Source organism: Colobus angolensis, unplaced genomic scaffold, assembly GCF_000951035.1.
Source record: "Colobus angolensis palliatus isolate OR3802 unplaced genomic scaffold, Cang.pa_1.0 Scaffold204, whole genome shotgun sequence".
Lineage (NCBI taxonomy): Eukaryota > Metazoa > Chordata > Mammalia > Primates > Cercopithecidae > Colobus > Colobus angolensis.
In genome coordinates this window covers 2,526,827-2,543,384 of record NW_012115200.1, presented here as the reverse complement: position 1 = coordinate 2,543,384, position 16,558 = coordinate 2,526,827, and the positions used below count along the sequence as shown (strand labels likewise).

The 16,558-nt window shown below is 35.1% G+C and overlaps 1 protein-coding gene across 1 annotated transcript in view; it reads left to right on the top strand.

The window, feature by feature from the left end:
- TCERG1L (transcription elongation regulator 1-like) overlaps positions 1 to 16,558 on the top strand; it is a 227,564-nt gene that overhangs the window by 1,851 nt on the left and 209,155 nt on the right. Inside the window, exons 3-4 of the mRNA XM_011941987.1 lie at positions 1,697 to 1,843; positions 2,596 to 2,776. Coding sequence (XP_011797377.1) covers positions 1,697 to 1,843; positions 2,596 to 2,776 — 328 coding nt within the window. The remainder of the gene's footprint in view (positions 1 to 1,696; positions 1,844 to 2,595; positions 2,777 to 16,558) is intronic.

Here is a 16,558-nt window from a genome sequence, read left to right as displayed (position 1 = left end):
CGCCAGGCCGGGGGTCGCTGTCCACCGCGCGGTGCTGAAGTGACTCCGTGGCCGCCGCGGGCCGTGGCTGACATCGCGGAGAAGTTAGGACTTTCACTGTCTCCGCCAGACTTGAAAGCAAGCTGGAAATCGATAGCTGTTTCGGATTCTAATCTGGTTTGGATTTTTTCCCCCTTTCGTTTGAAAATAGACTCAGGGCAATGCCTAAGAGAATTGCAACCGGTGGAAGTGGCTGGGAAATCCTGCCTTCGGTACCGAGAGGTATTACCGGAGATTCCCCTGCCCAGGCCTGCTGGGGTCCACCACATTCGTTAATGCCACACTGCACTTTAGAAGAGTTTGGCTTTTAAGACATGAAATTAAAAAGTGACTGAACCTTTGATAAATGGTGCAGCAGAGCTAGGCGGGCTGGTTTTGGCAAGATTCATTGTCAGCTAACGATGCAGATGCATTTAAAATCAGGGAATAGCGTGCATTTTATTCCAAGGATTGACCTCATTAGCATATTCAAATGAGTGTTATGTTAGAATACACCATTTGATTAATTTAATTCCAATATTATCTTGTGAGTTTTTCTAAAAGATGTTGTTAAACTCCTGCTAAATTGGTCTTTAAACTTAATGATACATCACATATGCAGCCCTGGATATTGTGTTTTTATGTGTGATGCAGTTTATTTTGGAGAATTTTCAATAAACGTTGGTAGTTTTTGCCGTATTTTGGAGGGGTGTTATATCAGAATGCTGCCACTAGAGGTATATAATGTCAAGGAACTACATTTTTTAAAATTCTGTTTTAAAAAGCTGCATTTTTTCACTTGTATAAATTTAAGAAAAAATTTTTTAAAAAACCTTAATATTAATATTTTAAATATTTTTGTGCTACCTATCTTCTGTAAAGTAAGAATATGTAGAACCAGAGGAACATTTTCACATAACAGGAACATCACAAATGCTTTTATGATTTTAAAACAATAGGTACTGAAACGTTCCATGTCATTGAGCAATGCATTTTATTAGTGCCTTATGAGATCTCAGTTATTTTAATTAGAGAGACGGTGTCCTGAATTACCAGCCCCTTTCCATGACTGATGTTTTATTCTGTACATTGAGATCTTCAAGTCATGAGATGCTTAGTTTTTTTTTCCCCCATAGAATCTGTTTGTATTGGTGAACCTTGTGTTGGTGAAACTTGGAATCTTAACTTCTTAGATATTTTCATTTTGAAAGTATTAGTTGTTTGTAAAACGACAAATGTAATTAATACAAAATGCAATACTGAAAGGGATAATATAGCCCTATGCCTGCCTATAAAAATAATTTAAGAATTAGAAAGGGAATACCCAGCATTTCTCTTTTTCATGGTGGTTTCTTATTATCTCAAAGCAGAAACCTATTTCTTACCTCGTGCGGAAACCTATTTCTTACCTCGTGCTTGAGGTTTTGTGCTTAGAAGTTCTTTTTCAGTGTTGAAGAATGCAATGTTGGTAATGCTTTGTGATGATCCAGATATGAAAACTATAATTTTTTCTTTGATTGGTAAATATTTATAGTTTTTCTCAAGGAAATTTATCTGATAATCAAATACATACATTTTGAAATTCCCTTTTCAAAGCAGTTATTCCAGAATGTTTTGGTGTGAAGTTGAGTGGATGGATTCAGGCTAATGCAACTGTCTTTTCTTGCTTGGCTTGCAGTGGCTGTTTGGTGGCCATTCTCCATCCCTAGGACTGCCCCCCTCTTCCACAGTGGAGCTGGTGCCCATCTTCCCACATCTCTGCCCATCTGCTCTTGCAACTCCTATTGGGAAAAGTTGGATAGATAAAAGGATTCCTAACTGTAAGGTAAAAATGCAAGTGATTTAATTGGATAAGGGGTTTTTAATGATTAAGTTGTTAAACATCGCCGTAACAACAAAAATATCCATGTATTCTCTCGTTGCCATAAATTGGCCATCTAGGTACACAAAGAAATCATTTCAGGCTTGGATTGATCTGTTCAAAGTCAGGTGGGGGCATTTTGTTTTAGTTTAGGATATTTGGATTCCACAGGGCAATGTAACATTTCCAATTTTTGAATCAGAGTCTTTTTAAATTTTTTTGTTTTTAAATTTGTAACCATTGATCAAAGATCTAGACTTAAACATTACACAATACCAGTTCAAGTTTTAAAAGTCAGTTTTTCTTCATATGACGCTTTAAGTTTTTATCTTTCTAATGGTTTGTTTTGGCTTTTGGATTCAAATTTACTGACTACATTTTGTTCACAAGGAAACTAAAGAAGTAAATTATTGACTTGTTGTACAGCTTAGTAATTATCTCATTGGGGTGATTCTTCAATCAGTGAACTGCCTGCTGGGCTGAAGTGACCAAGTCAATAGCTGAAGGCCAGCCCAGAAGATATTAAGTAGATGGTGATTGGTATTGAAGCCCTGTGGAACTTCCTTTAAGTTTTAGAATGATGTTTTTATAGAGTCCCCAATAATAGAATGTTCAATGCTGGATCAACATAAGGCAACATAAATATTTTCATAGTCATGTTCAGCTTTTGTCATGTACCTTGCCTTAAATGTTATACTTGCATTATTTTTGGACAGATCTTTTTAAATAATTCCTTTGCTCTGGACTCAACGTGGATACATCCTGAGGAGTCAAGATTGTTCCATGGGCATGAAAAGCCTCATTTGCTGACAAATCAAGTCGCTGTGTCTCTGTCCAGGCCGGGTCCTGCCTCCAGGCCACTCCCCACAGTGGTGTTAGCACCTCAGCCCATCCCAGGTTGGTGCCCAAATAACAGTGACAATGTGCTTTTCATTTTTGCTTCAATCACAAATTAGTTTTAGATATGAAAACCATACTTGTCATTTTAATGAAACAATTATCTTGGTAAAATACAATTTCTTTTCACAAACATGAAGATTTTTTAAAAAAACGAGTCTTGGATAGCTTATCCACTATTTTTTTCTGGGGTGGGTGGATAAGAGACCTGATGTTAAAATGAAGGGATGGCTGAAGGGGTTTTCACAGAATTGTACTTGCAGTGCTCTATTTTTAGGATTGGACCAGGTTTCCTGCTGATAGTTCTTAATAGGGGCACTAATTGATCAGCCTACTCTTCAAAAGATGTTGCTTGTCTGTGGCGAGGTGCAAGGAATAACGTTTGCTAGTCTGTAGGACACAGGAACATGTGTGATCTCTGAATTTTGCCTTCATGTTGCGGTGATAGTGAGATGGACTATAAAATGCTCTGTTTGAAAGATGGATTTTATTCTATCTTTGGAGTCTAGTGACCTGAAAGAACATTTGTCCTGGAACAGACTCCCATGAAGCAATGCCTGGATGAAAGATTGTATAATAAACCTATATAGTAACAGGGGAATATAATCATCTTATGAATTTTTAAATTGATGTTTAAAATCACCTTAACATGTGGATCATTTTATGAAAGCAAATGCCACCCGTGCCAAAATTGTCGTGCAACACCTTCCATTATGGAATGTTATGGCTTCAGAATTACATTACCTTTCTGTAATTTCCTACCTCCCAAGCTTGCCTCAATGTGTGTCTCTAAAGTTTAGTAATAAGATGTTCTTGTGGATAATGCAGTGATGGGTTAGGAGATATATTTATTTTGTTCTCTGTTTGCCTACGCATTTATTCCAATTTGCTATGAATCTTGTTTAGTAATAAGTCAGGAAGAACGACTAAACTATTGTGTTTCTCATAGGCCTAAATGATTTCTGACTGCAGCTTGTCCTTATAATTACACATTAGGGATTAATTGAAGTCTGAGTGAGCATGGTATATGCACACATTTATAAACATTTTACACTAACATGATCATGTTTCCTATTTGATTTAATGATGATAAATGATGATTCAGTGGCATGTGTTATATGAGGATGACATGACTTTGGAAGGTTCTTTTGGTATATGAAAAGGTAATATTTTAATTTCCTAATGCATTGGCCATAACTGTCATGAAAATAACCAGCAAATGTAGTTTTAAAAATGGTGAAATGAGTTCACCTGTTCCTACAAAGTCTTTATGTGAACTTTCCTTCTCTCAGTTCACCCCTGAGTATAATATAGACATTTTCCACCGTGCCTTCACCTTCTTCATAGGAAATCCATATATAAATGTGCCAAATATCTGTTTAGTTGGAGAAGCTTGTGGTCACCTCTCATAGATTTTCCATCTTCGGGACATCGTTCACTTACTATTGTGTGGCAAATATGCAATACTTCATTAGAAACATGTTTGTATTGATTTTACCTTCTTTTGATTTTTGGATGAATCTGTTTTTTAAATTTGACAAATTATTTTCACAATTATTTGTGGGTACATTGTAGGTGTATGTATTTGTGGGTTACGTGAGATGTTTTGACTGCAGGCATGCAGTGTGAAATAAGCACATCCTAGAGAATGGAGTATCCATTAATGGATCTATTTTTAAGAACAAAATAAAATAATATTTCTTATAAACATGATAAATAGCAGAATAACCTTTCATTCTAACCTAGTCTACTATTCAATAAAGCTTAGATTTTCTCTTCTCTGCTTTTTTTTTTTTTTTAATTTATGGATCATATGTGAATATAACACTTAAAATTTTAATTATGTTATGGGGAGAAATGTACCTGACACCAAAGGTAATTTAATAATAATCAAATGTATTTGTTTTGAGATGGTAGTTTCTGAGTTGCTTCATGAAAACTTTACTTTTTTGATAAATTTCAGAATTCTTGGAATTTACCCAACTTTAGAATGCACATACCGAATGTCTCTTAGGCCAAAGAAAACATATAAGGGGTTATTTATGTGTTACTAACTGCTTAACAGAGAACTGGGATGAGGGGGGCAAGTAAAGGTGGAAGGTAGGGTAAGCTCCAAGTAAGTTAAAAATTCAGGTAAATGGTTTTAATTTTACTGTAGTTAATGAGAAATTACAACTTCATTAAGACACTCACACATAAATGTTCGTGTATGCTGTCATTACTAAAAATTACTATTAATTTTTCATATCCTATTATGAATTGATAAATTTATACATTATAGCTAATTTATATCACCAATATATTATAAAAGTATGCATTTACAAATGTATGTATGTACTATATATAAAATATATAATGTATAAATCTATTATACAATTGTTATATTACATCAATCAATCTTGTTATAAAGTTTTATATTCAGAAATAAATGGCCTTAGAATCAGATATATTTTATCGATCCCCTTCAAGTTAATCAGTGAAGCAGAATCAGAGCTCCCAAAGAGCAGGAAGAATGAATCAAACTCGCTCATTTTAAACAGGTCTAGTGAGCTAAGCTTATTTTCCTTTCTTGGAGAGGTAGTAATTTTTCTGTAATGATCGTTCTTTAAGTACTTTTAAAATCTGCACTGTTGTTTTAGGGATAATGGCAATTTATACTATGAACCCAAATGATGTAACCCAGAAGGCAGGTTTGTTTGAATGAACTGAATCGTTTTTTGAACTAAGTTGGAATCTCTCTGGTAGAGATGGGGTGAGACTGATATCAGATCACCCCTCACTTACTGTTGATTAGGAATTAACTGCATGGCACAGAGTCTCAGATAATATAAGCACAATTTGGATGAATTTGGAAAAGCTATCTAAGCTTTAGTAAGTATTATAAAGGACTCCATTTTTATATACACTGCACTCATTCGTGACCAGGAGGATGATGGTCGCCTGTCATCACACTCTCACACTCTGTTGTAAACAAGCCTGTTGGTCATTTTTGAGCCTCCCAAAGGGCCAACCTCCTGATGCCATCACTTTGGGGGCTAGTCCATCAACATATGACCTGCGGGAGAAACACAAGTGGTGTGTGCTCTCTGCAGGTGTTTGAGGAGAACCTTAGAAGGGGATCCTCAGGGAAGTCCTCTGTGGCCAATGCCACCTTGGGGCAGGAACAGTCTAATGAATTCCAAATGAAGGACATAGAATGTCCAAAGACACAAAATCAAAAGGAGCATTTTGTGATCGGGCAATTCCAAGTAGCCAAGTGTGGTTGGGCTGCCAGAGGAGATGTGGCAGGGTTGGGCTCTGGGGCCTCTTCAAACAAGACTCATCACATGAGACCTGTGGTGTGAGTCAGTCTCCTGGATCCTCATGGACTGTTGGGGGACTTCATTCTTCCACTCAGGATTCTTGGCTTCTCCAGGAAAGTGTGAACTTGTTCTCGGGAAGCAGAGGAGCCACAGAAGAGGCAGAGCCTTCTCACAGACAAATAAATTCAGGCACACAAATAATTACACCTGCACTAGAAACTAAGATCTGTAATTAATGATTTTGCAGTTTTCAAGGAAATTCTTCTTGATCATTGTGAATGGGTTGAATTGAGAAATTATCTAGGATCTATTGATTCCCAGACCTCAGAAGCTGATTCAGGGCTGGACAGGCAGGGAGAGGCCACCTGCCCCACAGTCACCACCTCTTCTTCAGCAGTGCCTGTGCATCAGCTGCCACATCCCCATCAACACCTCCCCGCTCCCTGCAGTCCTACCAGTCCCTCTTCTTCCCAGGCAGAAGGGGCTTACCTTGCATCTTAGGACATGCGGTTCATCACAGGCAGATGTGGAGAAGGGTCTGGGTGGTACGAGTACCCTCCAAGGAGTCTCTGTTTTCCACTTCTGAAAATAAGAGCTTCAGAGTCCTTCAAGCCATTCAGGAATTAAATAATTTGCATCAAGAATATGAAGCAGTGGGAGGAGAAGGTAGTTAATTCAGCACCTGTCCAACAAAGGCAAATGAAATAGAAGGATCTTGCTGGAAACTAGAGATTTATGGAAAAGTTGTCCATATCCCATTGCCTGCCAGCTTAAGATCAAAGAGCGTGATTCTACCAACAAACACCATGATGGGCAAACCAAACCAAACCAAACCAAAACAAACCAAAACAAGCCAAACCAAACCAAACCAAACCAAAACAAAACAAAACAAAACAAAACAAAACAAACCAAAACAAACCAAACCAAATCAAAACAAACCAAACCACAACAAACCAAACCACTGACTGTACCTCTCTTCATTCAAAGATGACTAAGAGAGAGAGGGAGAGAGAAAGTGGAAGATGAGATAGGGCATCTGAAGTATTCTGCTTCATAAAAGATTCATTTGCTCAAAAGCTCCAGAAGAGAAACATATCTGAGAAATGGATTTTGCACAGGAATTAGTAACCATTGTAGGCAAAACACCTTTTGCCTATCTTAATAGGTAAAAGAAAATAGAACATAGAAAAGCAGTAAAAGATAAACTCAAAAGAGAGTTGGTCAATGTGAAAAGACAGTTTGAGGAAAAGAGAAAAGAATGCAAAGAAACTTCTGAAAACTACCAACTAAAATCATTGAAGAGAAGAACTGATTATGCATCTGATGAGAGAAGACAACATAGAAAGATTCTTAAGCATAAATAGATGTGACTGTGAAAATCAGATCGTAACAGTGGGAGAAGGTGATATCTGTGTAAAATAGAAAGCAAACAACAAACCTATATTGCTTTGACCTCCTTAAAAACACAGATTTCATGAATGGAAGAAAATTTTTGCAATCTATCCATCTGACAAAGGATTAATATCTGTAATCTACAAAGAACTTAAACAAATGTACAAGAAAAAAACAAACAACCCTATTACAAAGTGGGCAAAGGATATGAACAGACAATTCTCAAAAGAAGACATTTATGTAGCCAACAAACATATAAAAAAAGCTCGTCGTTACTGGTCATTAGAGGAATGCAAATCAAAACCACATTGAAATGCCATCTCATGCCAGTTAGAATGGTGAACATTAAAAAGTCAGGAAATAACAGATGCTGGAAAGGATGTGGAGAAATAGGAACGCTTTTACAGTGTTAGTGGGAGTGTAAATTAGTTCAACCATTGTGGAAGACAGTATGGTGATTCCTCAAGGATCTAGAACCAGAAATACCATTTGAACCAGCAATCCCATTACTGGGTGTATACCCAGAGGATTATAAATCATTCTACTATAAAGACACATGCACACATATGTTTACTGCAGTACTGTTCACAATAACAAAACTTGGAACTAACCCAAATGCCCATCAATGATAGACTGGATAAAGAAAATGTGGCACATATATACCATGGAATACTATGCAGCTATGAAAAAGGAAGAGTTCATGTCCTTTGCAGGAACATGGATGAAGCTGGAAACCATTATTCTCAGCAAACTAACCCAAGAACAGAAAACAAAACACCACATGTTCTCACTCATAAATGATCATTTAACAGTGAGAACACATGGACACAGGGAGGGGAACATCAGGGGAACATCACATACCAGGGCCTGTTGGGGGGTGGGGGGCTGAGGGAGGGATAGCATTAGGAGAAATACCTAATGTAGATGACAGGTTGATGGGTGCAGCAAACCACCATGGCATGTGTATACCTGTAAAACAAACCTGCACGTTCTGCACATGTATCCCAGAACTTAAAGTATAATAAAAAAAAAAAATTTGAAAAAAAAAAAAAAAAGAATTGGGAGGGCCTGGAAGTAAAAGATCTAGCTATGTTAATAGAGATTCTTTACGGATGCAAATTTTCCCCCACCAAAGATGACTTGCAGGGCCATTTCAAGATATGGCAAAGAAACATGTTTTGGGGAAAATATTTTGGTTTTTCTTCCTTGTCTCATAATGTTATACCAGAGTCAGGTTGGAAAATAAGTCAATATATATATAAGGTTAAATAAAACCCATTTGATGAGAAAAGGAAAAAAATGTATATCTCTCCTTTCAAAAAAACAGAAAACAAAAAACAAAACACAGATTTCAGCAGAAGTAGTAAACGGAGCTAGGCAGGTCATATATCCTGCTCACCGTATCCTGGAGGCATTTTATGAATGTTGGAGACACTGCTTAAAAGAACACAGAAGCTGATACAGCTTCAGACCATTCTGCAGTACTAGACAAGCTTGGTTCATGGAGAAAAGTTTGGAGAATTATGAGGAACGCATCTTGTGATTGAAGCAATTTATGCCTCACAAGAAAGTCATACAACTGCATTAGTATGGAAAAGATGTTCTTAAAAAAGCAATCAATTGACTTTTCCACACCTAATGTTTTCACCTCAAATTCTTTGTCTAAAATTAATGTTGCTGCTGCTGTATCCACATCTTGTATTTTATTCTTCTTATCAACTTTTGCCTTATTTTTGTTTTAAGCTCGGGTCAATTATTTAAAAGTACAATGTCTGCCTTTGCTTTTTGAAAATGAAATTTAGCACATTTATATTTAATTCACTGTATGTATATTTATCTGTAATTATTACATTCTGTTTTTTCATTTTCTTTTGGTATTCTTTTGATTTATTCTGTTTTTATTTTTGTGGGTGACATTTACAGTTTATTTCATTTTGTTTACTTTTATATGGTTATTTGGAATGTGTTCACACTGATCCTATTTTCTCAAGCAATTATCAGTATGAATTTTTTTAAAAAGCAGACTTGAGGTTATGTTTTCTCAGTTTTCAAATCATGAAAACACAATTACTTTAGAATTCTTCTATGAAATATGAGACATTTGGAAAAAGTTTATTTTATCAAATTTCATTTTTTCTTTTAATTTTCTCAGATAAGTGATAAATACAGTTAAATAAGAACTAACAATGGAGATGTCAGTTTTCAAAATATCTGTAATTAACAACAATTTCTGTTAACCTTTAGGATATATATGAATATTTGTTAATTTGGTTGCAGGAATGAGTGAAAAATTTAAAACAATATTTTTATTTTCAAGAGTTTTTTATAATAATCATAATCTGGATACATAAATTGTGTCAGTAAAATTGAGATGAGAAGGATCATGAGAGTATAAAGCCTTTAAAAATTCTTCACGTTTGTTAAAAGCAGAAGGAGTAAGAAACCCCCAGTCTTCAAGACCAAATGAACAAAGTTAGGTAGGACTGAAATTGACAAGGATTTCTTCCCACTAACCAGTAGCAAGTACTGAGTAAAAAGCAATAACCCCCTATCACTGGTGGAAGGAGAGGGACATGTAGGAAATCTTTTCTGTGGTGCAGGGACGTAAGGCTGGCTGAAAGCTGGGGTAAGGGTACAAATACTGAAAAAGATTTTCACACACCCCAGAATTTGTCTTAAGCAAAATACATCTTTAAAAGATTTGAAGCTTATGGTGCATTGAAGGCAACCATGACAACAAAATCCAAGTCCAGATCCACCCCCTGAATACACTGACAAAATTGCATTCACTAACAGCTTGATACAAGAAGGGGTGTGCCCATTCCCAGAAGTAAACCGTATTTATTATCTCATTCATTATGTTCTATTTATGATGCCTAGCACTTAATAAATAAAGTTACAAGACACACAAACCAAGCAAGAAGTGATAAACTATTGACAAGATACAAAATAATCAACAGAATCAGACCCTAAGATGACACAGATGTTAGAACTATCAGACAGTCCTATGATTGACCATGATTAGCATGTTAAATTAACTCACAGAAAGGAGAGCAACATGAATGAACAGAAGGAGAATTTCATCAATGATATAAAAAATATAAGAAAGTCAAATTAAAATATCAGAAAAAATGAAACACTGCATAATGAAAAATTACTTTGATGAACTCCTGCGTAGATGTGATACAGCCAAGAATTAATGAAATTAGTGATAGATCAACAGACCAGTAACAAAAACAGAAAGCAACTGAAAACATGGAACACCCTTTTCCAGAGCCAGGAGAGAATATCAAATGGTTTAACTCATGTGTAATTGAAGTCTGAAAAGGGCAAGGAGAGAACGCATGGAAGATAGAATATTTGAAGTTGTAATGAACAAAGGAGATAAAAATGGGCATTATGAAGCTGTAAGTCCAATAAGTTCAGCAAACTGTAAGACTAATAAATGGCAAAAACAAGAAAAAGCTGAAATTGATAACTAGATGAATCATATTTAAACTTCTGATTCAAAGAACTTTATACTAAACAGAAACAATTATTGAAAGCTAAGTGAAATAAAGATTTTTAATAAGCAAACAAAAGCTGAGAAGAAGTCATTCTCTGTAGATTTGCAGTTCATGAAATTACAAAGAAGCTTATCAGTCAGGAATAATACACCAGCGTGGAGAAAGTTACCTTTACACAAAAGAAGCATGCTCGAAATGGAATACATGAAGTAAAATATCTATTTTTCTGTTTTTACTTGTTTTAAAAGATAACTGACAGTATAAAGAGCAAAAATAGTTATATAATGAGTAAAATTATACACAAAATAAAAATGCATGCCAAAAATTTCACAAAGCATGGAAGTAAGGACTTGGAAGTATGGAACTGTAAGGCTATTGTGCTATACATTATGTGCTATAGTATTTTTTGAAGGTGACAAGTTAAAGCCATACTTTATATCTTTTGAAGATATAGGTATGTCTTTAAACTCACTATCCATTCAGATTAAAAACAAAACTATACAAAAAATCACCTATGAGTCAACTACAAATTAAAGGGGACTTCCTCAAATTGACAGGGGACATCTAAGGAAGAGCTACAGCTTCTAATAGTGGAAGGATAATGTTTTCCCTCTAAGATGAAGATATACTTTATCTTTGAAAGATATAAGACATCTTCAAAAGCTATAAAGCAGTAGAGCAGCAGACACTTAAAATTGTAAAGAATTATAACTAATAAAATAATTATGGAGATAAAAATGAAATCATAATGATCACTCAACCCCAAAGCAGACAAAACAAGAAAGCAAAGGATCAAAGTAAAGTTGGAACAAATATTTTAAAAACTATGAAATGGTAGATTTAAATATAAAGATCTAACCTCCCTAATGAACAGACAGAAGTTTTCAGGTTTTCAGTTCCAAATATACAATGTCTATAAAAAACTCACTTTTTGTAAGACACAGTGAGCATAAAAGCAAAGGCCTGGAAAAGATATAACATGTAAATACAAATCAAAAGAAAGCTGACATGACTGTATTAATATTTGACAAATTAGATTTCAGAACAAAAAGTATTACTGAGGATAAAGATTTCTAATAAAATTTAATCAAATACATTTAATCTAATAATTTAATAAAAGAAATTAACAACATAGAAACTGATAGAACAGAACAAAAAAATAGACAATCGTGTTTACAATTGGAGATTTCAACATCTCTCAGCAATTGATGGAGCATGAAAGCTCATCAGTGAATATCAGTGAGAATTTAGAGAACTTACATAATACTGTCCAACAGCTTGACCTGATTGACACGTATAGAACATTCTACTTTATAGTAACAGGATATATATTTTTATCTGCACATGAAACATTCATCAATACTATATTCTAAGCTATAAAACAAGTCAAAAATTTTAAATAATTGAAAGTAGGGCTGGGTGCGGTGGCTCATGCCTGTAATCCCAGCACTTTGGAAGGCCGAGAAGGGCAGATGACTTGAGGTCAGGAGTTTGAGACCAACCTGGCCAACATGGCAAAACCCCATCTCTACTAAAAATACAAAAATTAGCCAGGTGTGGTGGTGTGTGCCTGTAGTACCAGCTACTCGGGAGGCTGAGGTAGGAGAATCACCAGAACCCAGGAGGTGGAGGTTGCACTGAGCCGAGATCGTGCCACTGCACTCCAGTGACACTCTGTCTCAAAAAAAAAAAAAAAAAAGTATACACAATTTATTTTCCAACCACAACAGAATTAAGTTAGAAATCAGTAACTGAGATACCCAGAAAACCTGCAAATGTTTGAAAATAGAACAGAATGCTCCTAAGTAATGGATAGGTCAAAGAAAAAGTAACAGAGGAAAAAAGTAACAGAGGAAATAAGAAAATATTTTGAATAGAATGAAAATGAAAATAAAAGAAAGTCAAAATCAATATAGCAAAAAAATTCTTGTTGGATATAGCTTAGATGGACATTTATAGCATTAAAACGCCTATATTAAAAAAACAAGAAATACTTCAAATTAATGATCTAAGTTTAACCTTAAGAAACTAGAAAAAATAGAAGTAATTAAATCCAAACAAGCTAAAGGAAGGATATAATAAAGATAACAGCAGAAATTAAAAAGTTAAAAACAGAAGAATATAAAGAAACTCAATGAAAACAAAACTTGATGTTTTAGGAAGATCAATAGAATTTATAAACCCCTGGCTATAAAGAATTAGAGGAAAGAAAAACAACACAGATTACTGATGTCAGGAATAAAAAAAAAAAGATATTATTGTGATGTATCTTAACACTAGCCATGCAATAGGAAAACATAAATTATAATCATAAATGCAACAGCTTAGATGAAATAAGTTATTTGTAAGTCACAAGCTACCAGTTCTCACTCAAGAAGAAATAGGAAACATGAATAACTCTGTATCTGATAAAAACATAAAATTTATGATTTAACTCTTCCAACAGGAAAACATGCAGTCCCTGACAGCTTCACTGGTGAGGTCTACCAAATACTTAAGGAAGAAATAATACACAAATTAAAATAAACTTGTTCAGAAAATAAAATGAAATAATTTTCCCTAAGTAATTTTTTCTAAAGTAGCCATTACCCTTACAGAAAAACGAAGTGGTTATTACAGAGAGAAAATAGCAGACCAATACACTTTTTGAACATACATGCAAGAAGGCTTAAGATAACATTAACGAATCAAATCCAGCCATATTTAAAGTTGATAATATATCATGACCAAGTGAGTTTTTGTTTTGTTTTGTTTTTGGTTTTGTTTTTGGAATCCAGTGCTGGTTCAACATTAGAAAATCCATCAGAGCTATTTATCAAAAGACAAAGAAGGAAAGTAATAAGTTTATTTGTATAGATTCAGAAAATGCATTTGTCAAATTCACCATCCATTCAGATTAAAAACAAAACAGCACAAAAAACCACGTGTGAGTCAACTAAGAATCAAAGGTGACTTCTTCAAACTGACAGAGGACATCTAAGGAAGATCTACAGCTAACGTCGAACTGAATAGTGGAAGGATAGTGTTTTCCCTCTAAGATGAAAAACAAGGCAAGGATTTGTGCCTGGAGCCCTAGTTGTGCAACAAGGCAAAAAGTAAAAAGAAGACAAAGACATACAAACTGGGAAGGAAGACACAAAACTGTCTCTATGTGCAGACAAATGACGATATAGACGATCTCCAAGAGTCTACCAAAAGCTACTAATACGAATAAGGAAGTTTAGCAAGGTAGCAGGATGCAAGGTCAATATACAGAATTCAATTGTACCCCTGTATTACTGGTAAGGAACAACTGGAAGTTAAAATAAAATATAAATACCTTTAAAATTCCACCAAAATCATGAAGTATTTAGGGATTAACCTAACAAAATATGTGAACATCATGAAACATTAATGAAAGAAATCAAATAAGACATTAATAAATGGAGGGATACTCTGTATTCATAGACTGGAAGGCTCAATAATGTTAAGATTTCACTTCTGCCCAGATTGATTTACATGTTTAGTGCAACTCTAAACAAAATCTCAGTTTCATGGAAATTGACAAGCCCATGCAATAATTAATACGGACAGGCAAAGGAAGTGGAATCGGCGCAATAGTTCTGACGAAGAAAGCGAGTGTGGAGGACACAGGCATAGCTGATCCAAATGCTGATGACAAATCACCAGGAACTAAGGCTTTGTGCAATTGGCAAAGCATAACAATAAAGACCAATAGAACATAGTAGTAGACCATCCAAAAGTAGACACATGCACGTATGGCCAATTGATTTTTTTACAAGATTACAAAGAAAAATCAATACAGAAAAGACTATCTTGTCAACAAATGACTTTGGAACAAGTAAACATCTATCTGTCCTCAAAATAAGCAAACAATCCTTAATCAATACATTTTACTATATATAAAAATCAACTCAAAATAGATGATAGACCGAGTTGTGAAACCCAAAACTGTAAATTCTGAAGAAAACATTGAAGAAAAATGTTGTGACCTTGGATTGGGCAAATATTTGTAATACATGACACCAAAAGCATGAACCACATTAGAAAATGCATTGGTGACTTGAACTTCATCAAAATTTAAAAAACACTGTTGGTCTTTGAAATCACTTTTCGTAAAATAAAATAACAGAAAAAGAAAAGCCACACAGTGGGAAAAACACTCACAAAACATATATCTGATAAAGACAAGAGCATACAAAGAACCTTCACAATTTAGTCATAAGGAAAAAACCAGTCCAACAGAAATGGACAAAATATATGACCAGACACATGACCCACAAAGAAAGATGGATTGCCAACAAGCACAGGGAATAGGGAGGGATTTGTGAAAACCTACAAAATTATAACTAGAGAGCAGGAGTAAGTCCTAGAGGTCGTTACCACTGTAGGGTGACTATAGATGACAACACTGTAATATATAGATTCAAATAGCTAGAAGGAGGGGTATTGGAATATTGAATGTTCCCAGCCACAAAGACATGGAAAATGTTTGAGGTGATGGAGATGCTCATTGTCCTGATCTGGTCACTAGACTTCATATGACTCAAATTATCACTGTATACCCCCTGAATATGTATTGTTATTTTATGTACGTTTAAAGAAAATTAAATAAAATTTTAAAAAATGGCCAACTGTATATTTCATTAGCAAAATGCAAGTTTAATCCATGATTGGAGTCCCTGCATACTTGCTAGCATGGCAATCGTGAAAACAAAACAAAGACAGAACCTGGCAATACCAAGTGGTGGTGAAGATGTGGCAGAGCTGAAGTTTTCGTAACTTGCTGGTGGGAATGCAACACGGAGCAGTCACTTTGACAGTCATTTGAGCAGGTTGTTATTAACACCGTTATCCTAGTACCCAATAATCTCACTCTTACATATTTGTTTTAGAAATATAAAAAGATTCCCATAGAAGCCTACACACAGATGTTTGTAGTAGCTTTACTCCTAAGTGATGTTGGCTGATGAAGGGGTAAACAAACTTGGTTAGATCCAAATAATGGACTGGGACACAGAAATAACAAGGAACCCACTTCTTACATGTGCAATGACATGAATGAATCCCAAAAGCATTATGCCCAAGAAGGCATTCAGGATCAAACATTTATGTCATATATTATTCCTCTTTTGTGACACTCTAGGCAAAGAAAACTGTAAGAACAAAATATACCTCAGTGATTTCCAGGGGATGGGATGGGACAAGGGTTTTGACAACAAAAGGGCAAAGGGCAGGTTTGGGGACGGTGGATGTTTATCTGGCCTCAGTGGTTCCCAAACTGTCTACATTTGTTAAAAGCAGAGGACTGTACACTGAATGTAAATAGCACCTGAGTGCATCCAACTTAAAAAAAAAAAAGACTTAAAAGACATACCCAACAAAATGCCAGGATTTTGTTTGATCCTGGTTTGAATAAAACCAAACAAAAAAAAATGGACAATAGAAGAAAAACTGACTATGTATTTAATAATTTTAAGTAATTATTGTTAATTTGTTGGAGTGATGAGTTCTATGCTCATGTTTTTCAAAGGAACTCATAATTTAGAGATATCTTCTGAAACATGTAAGGGTGAGATAAA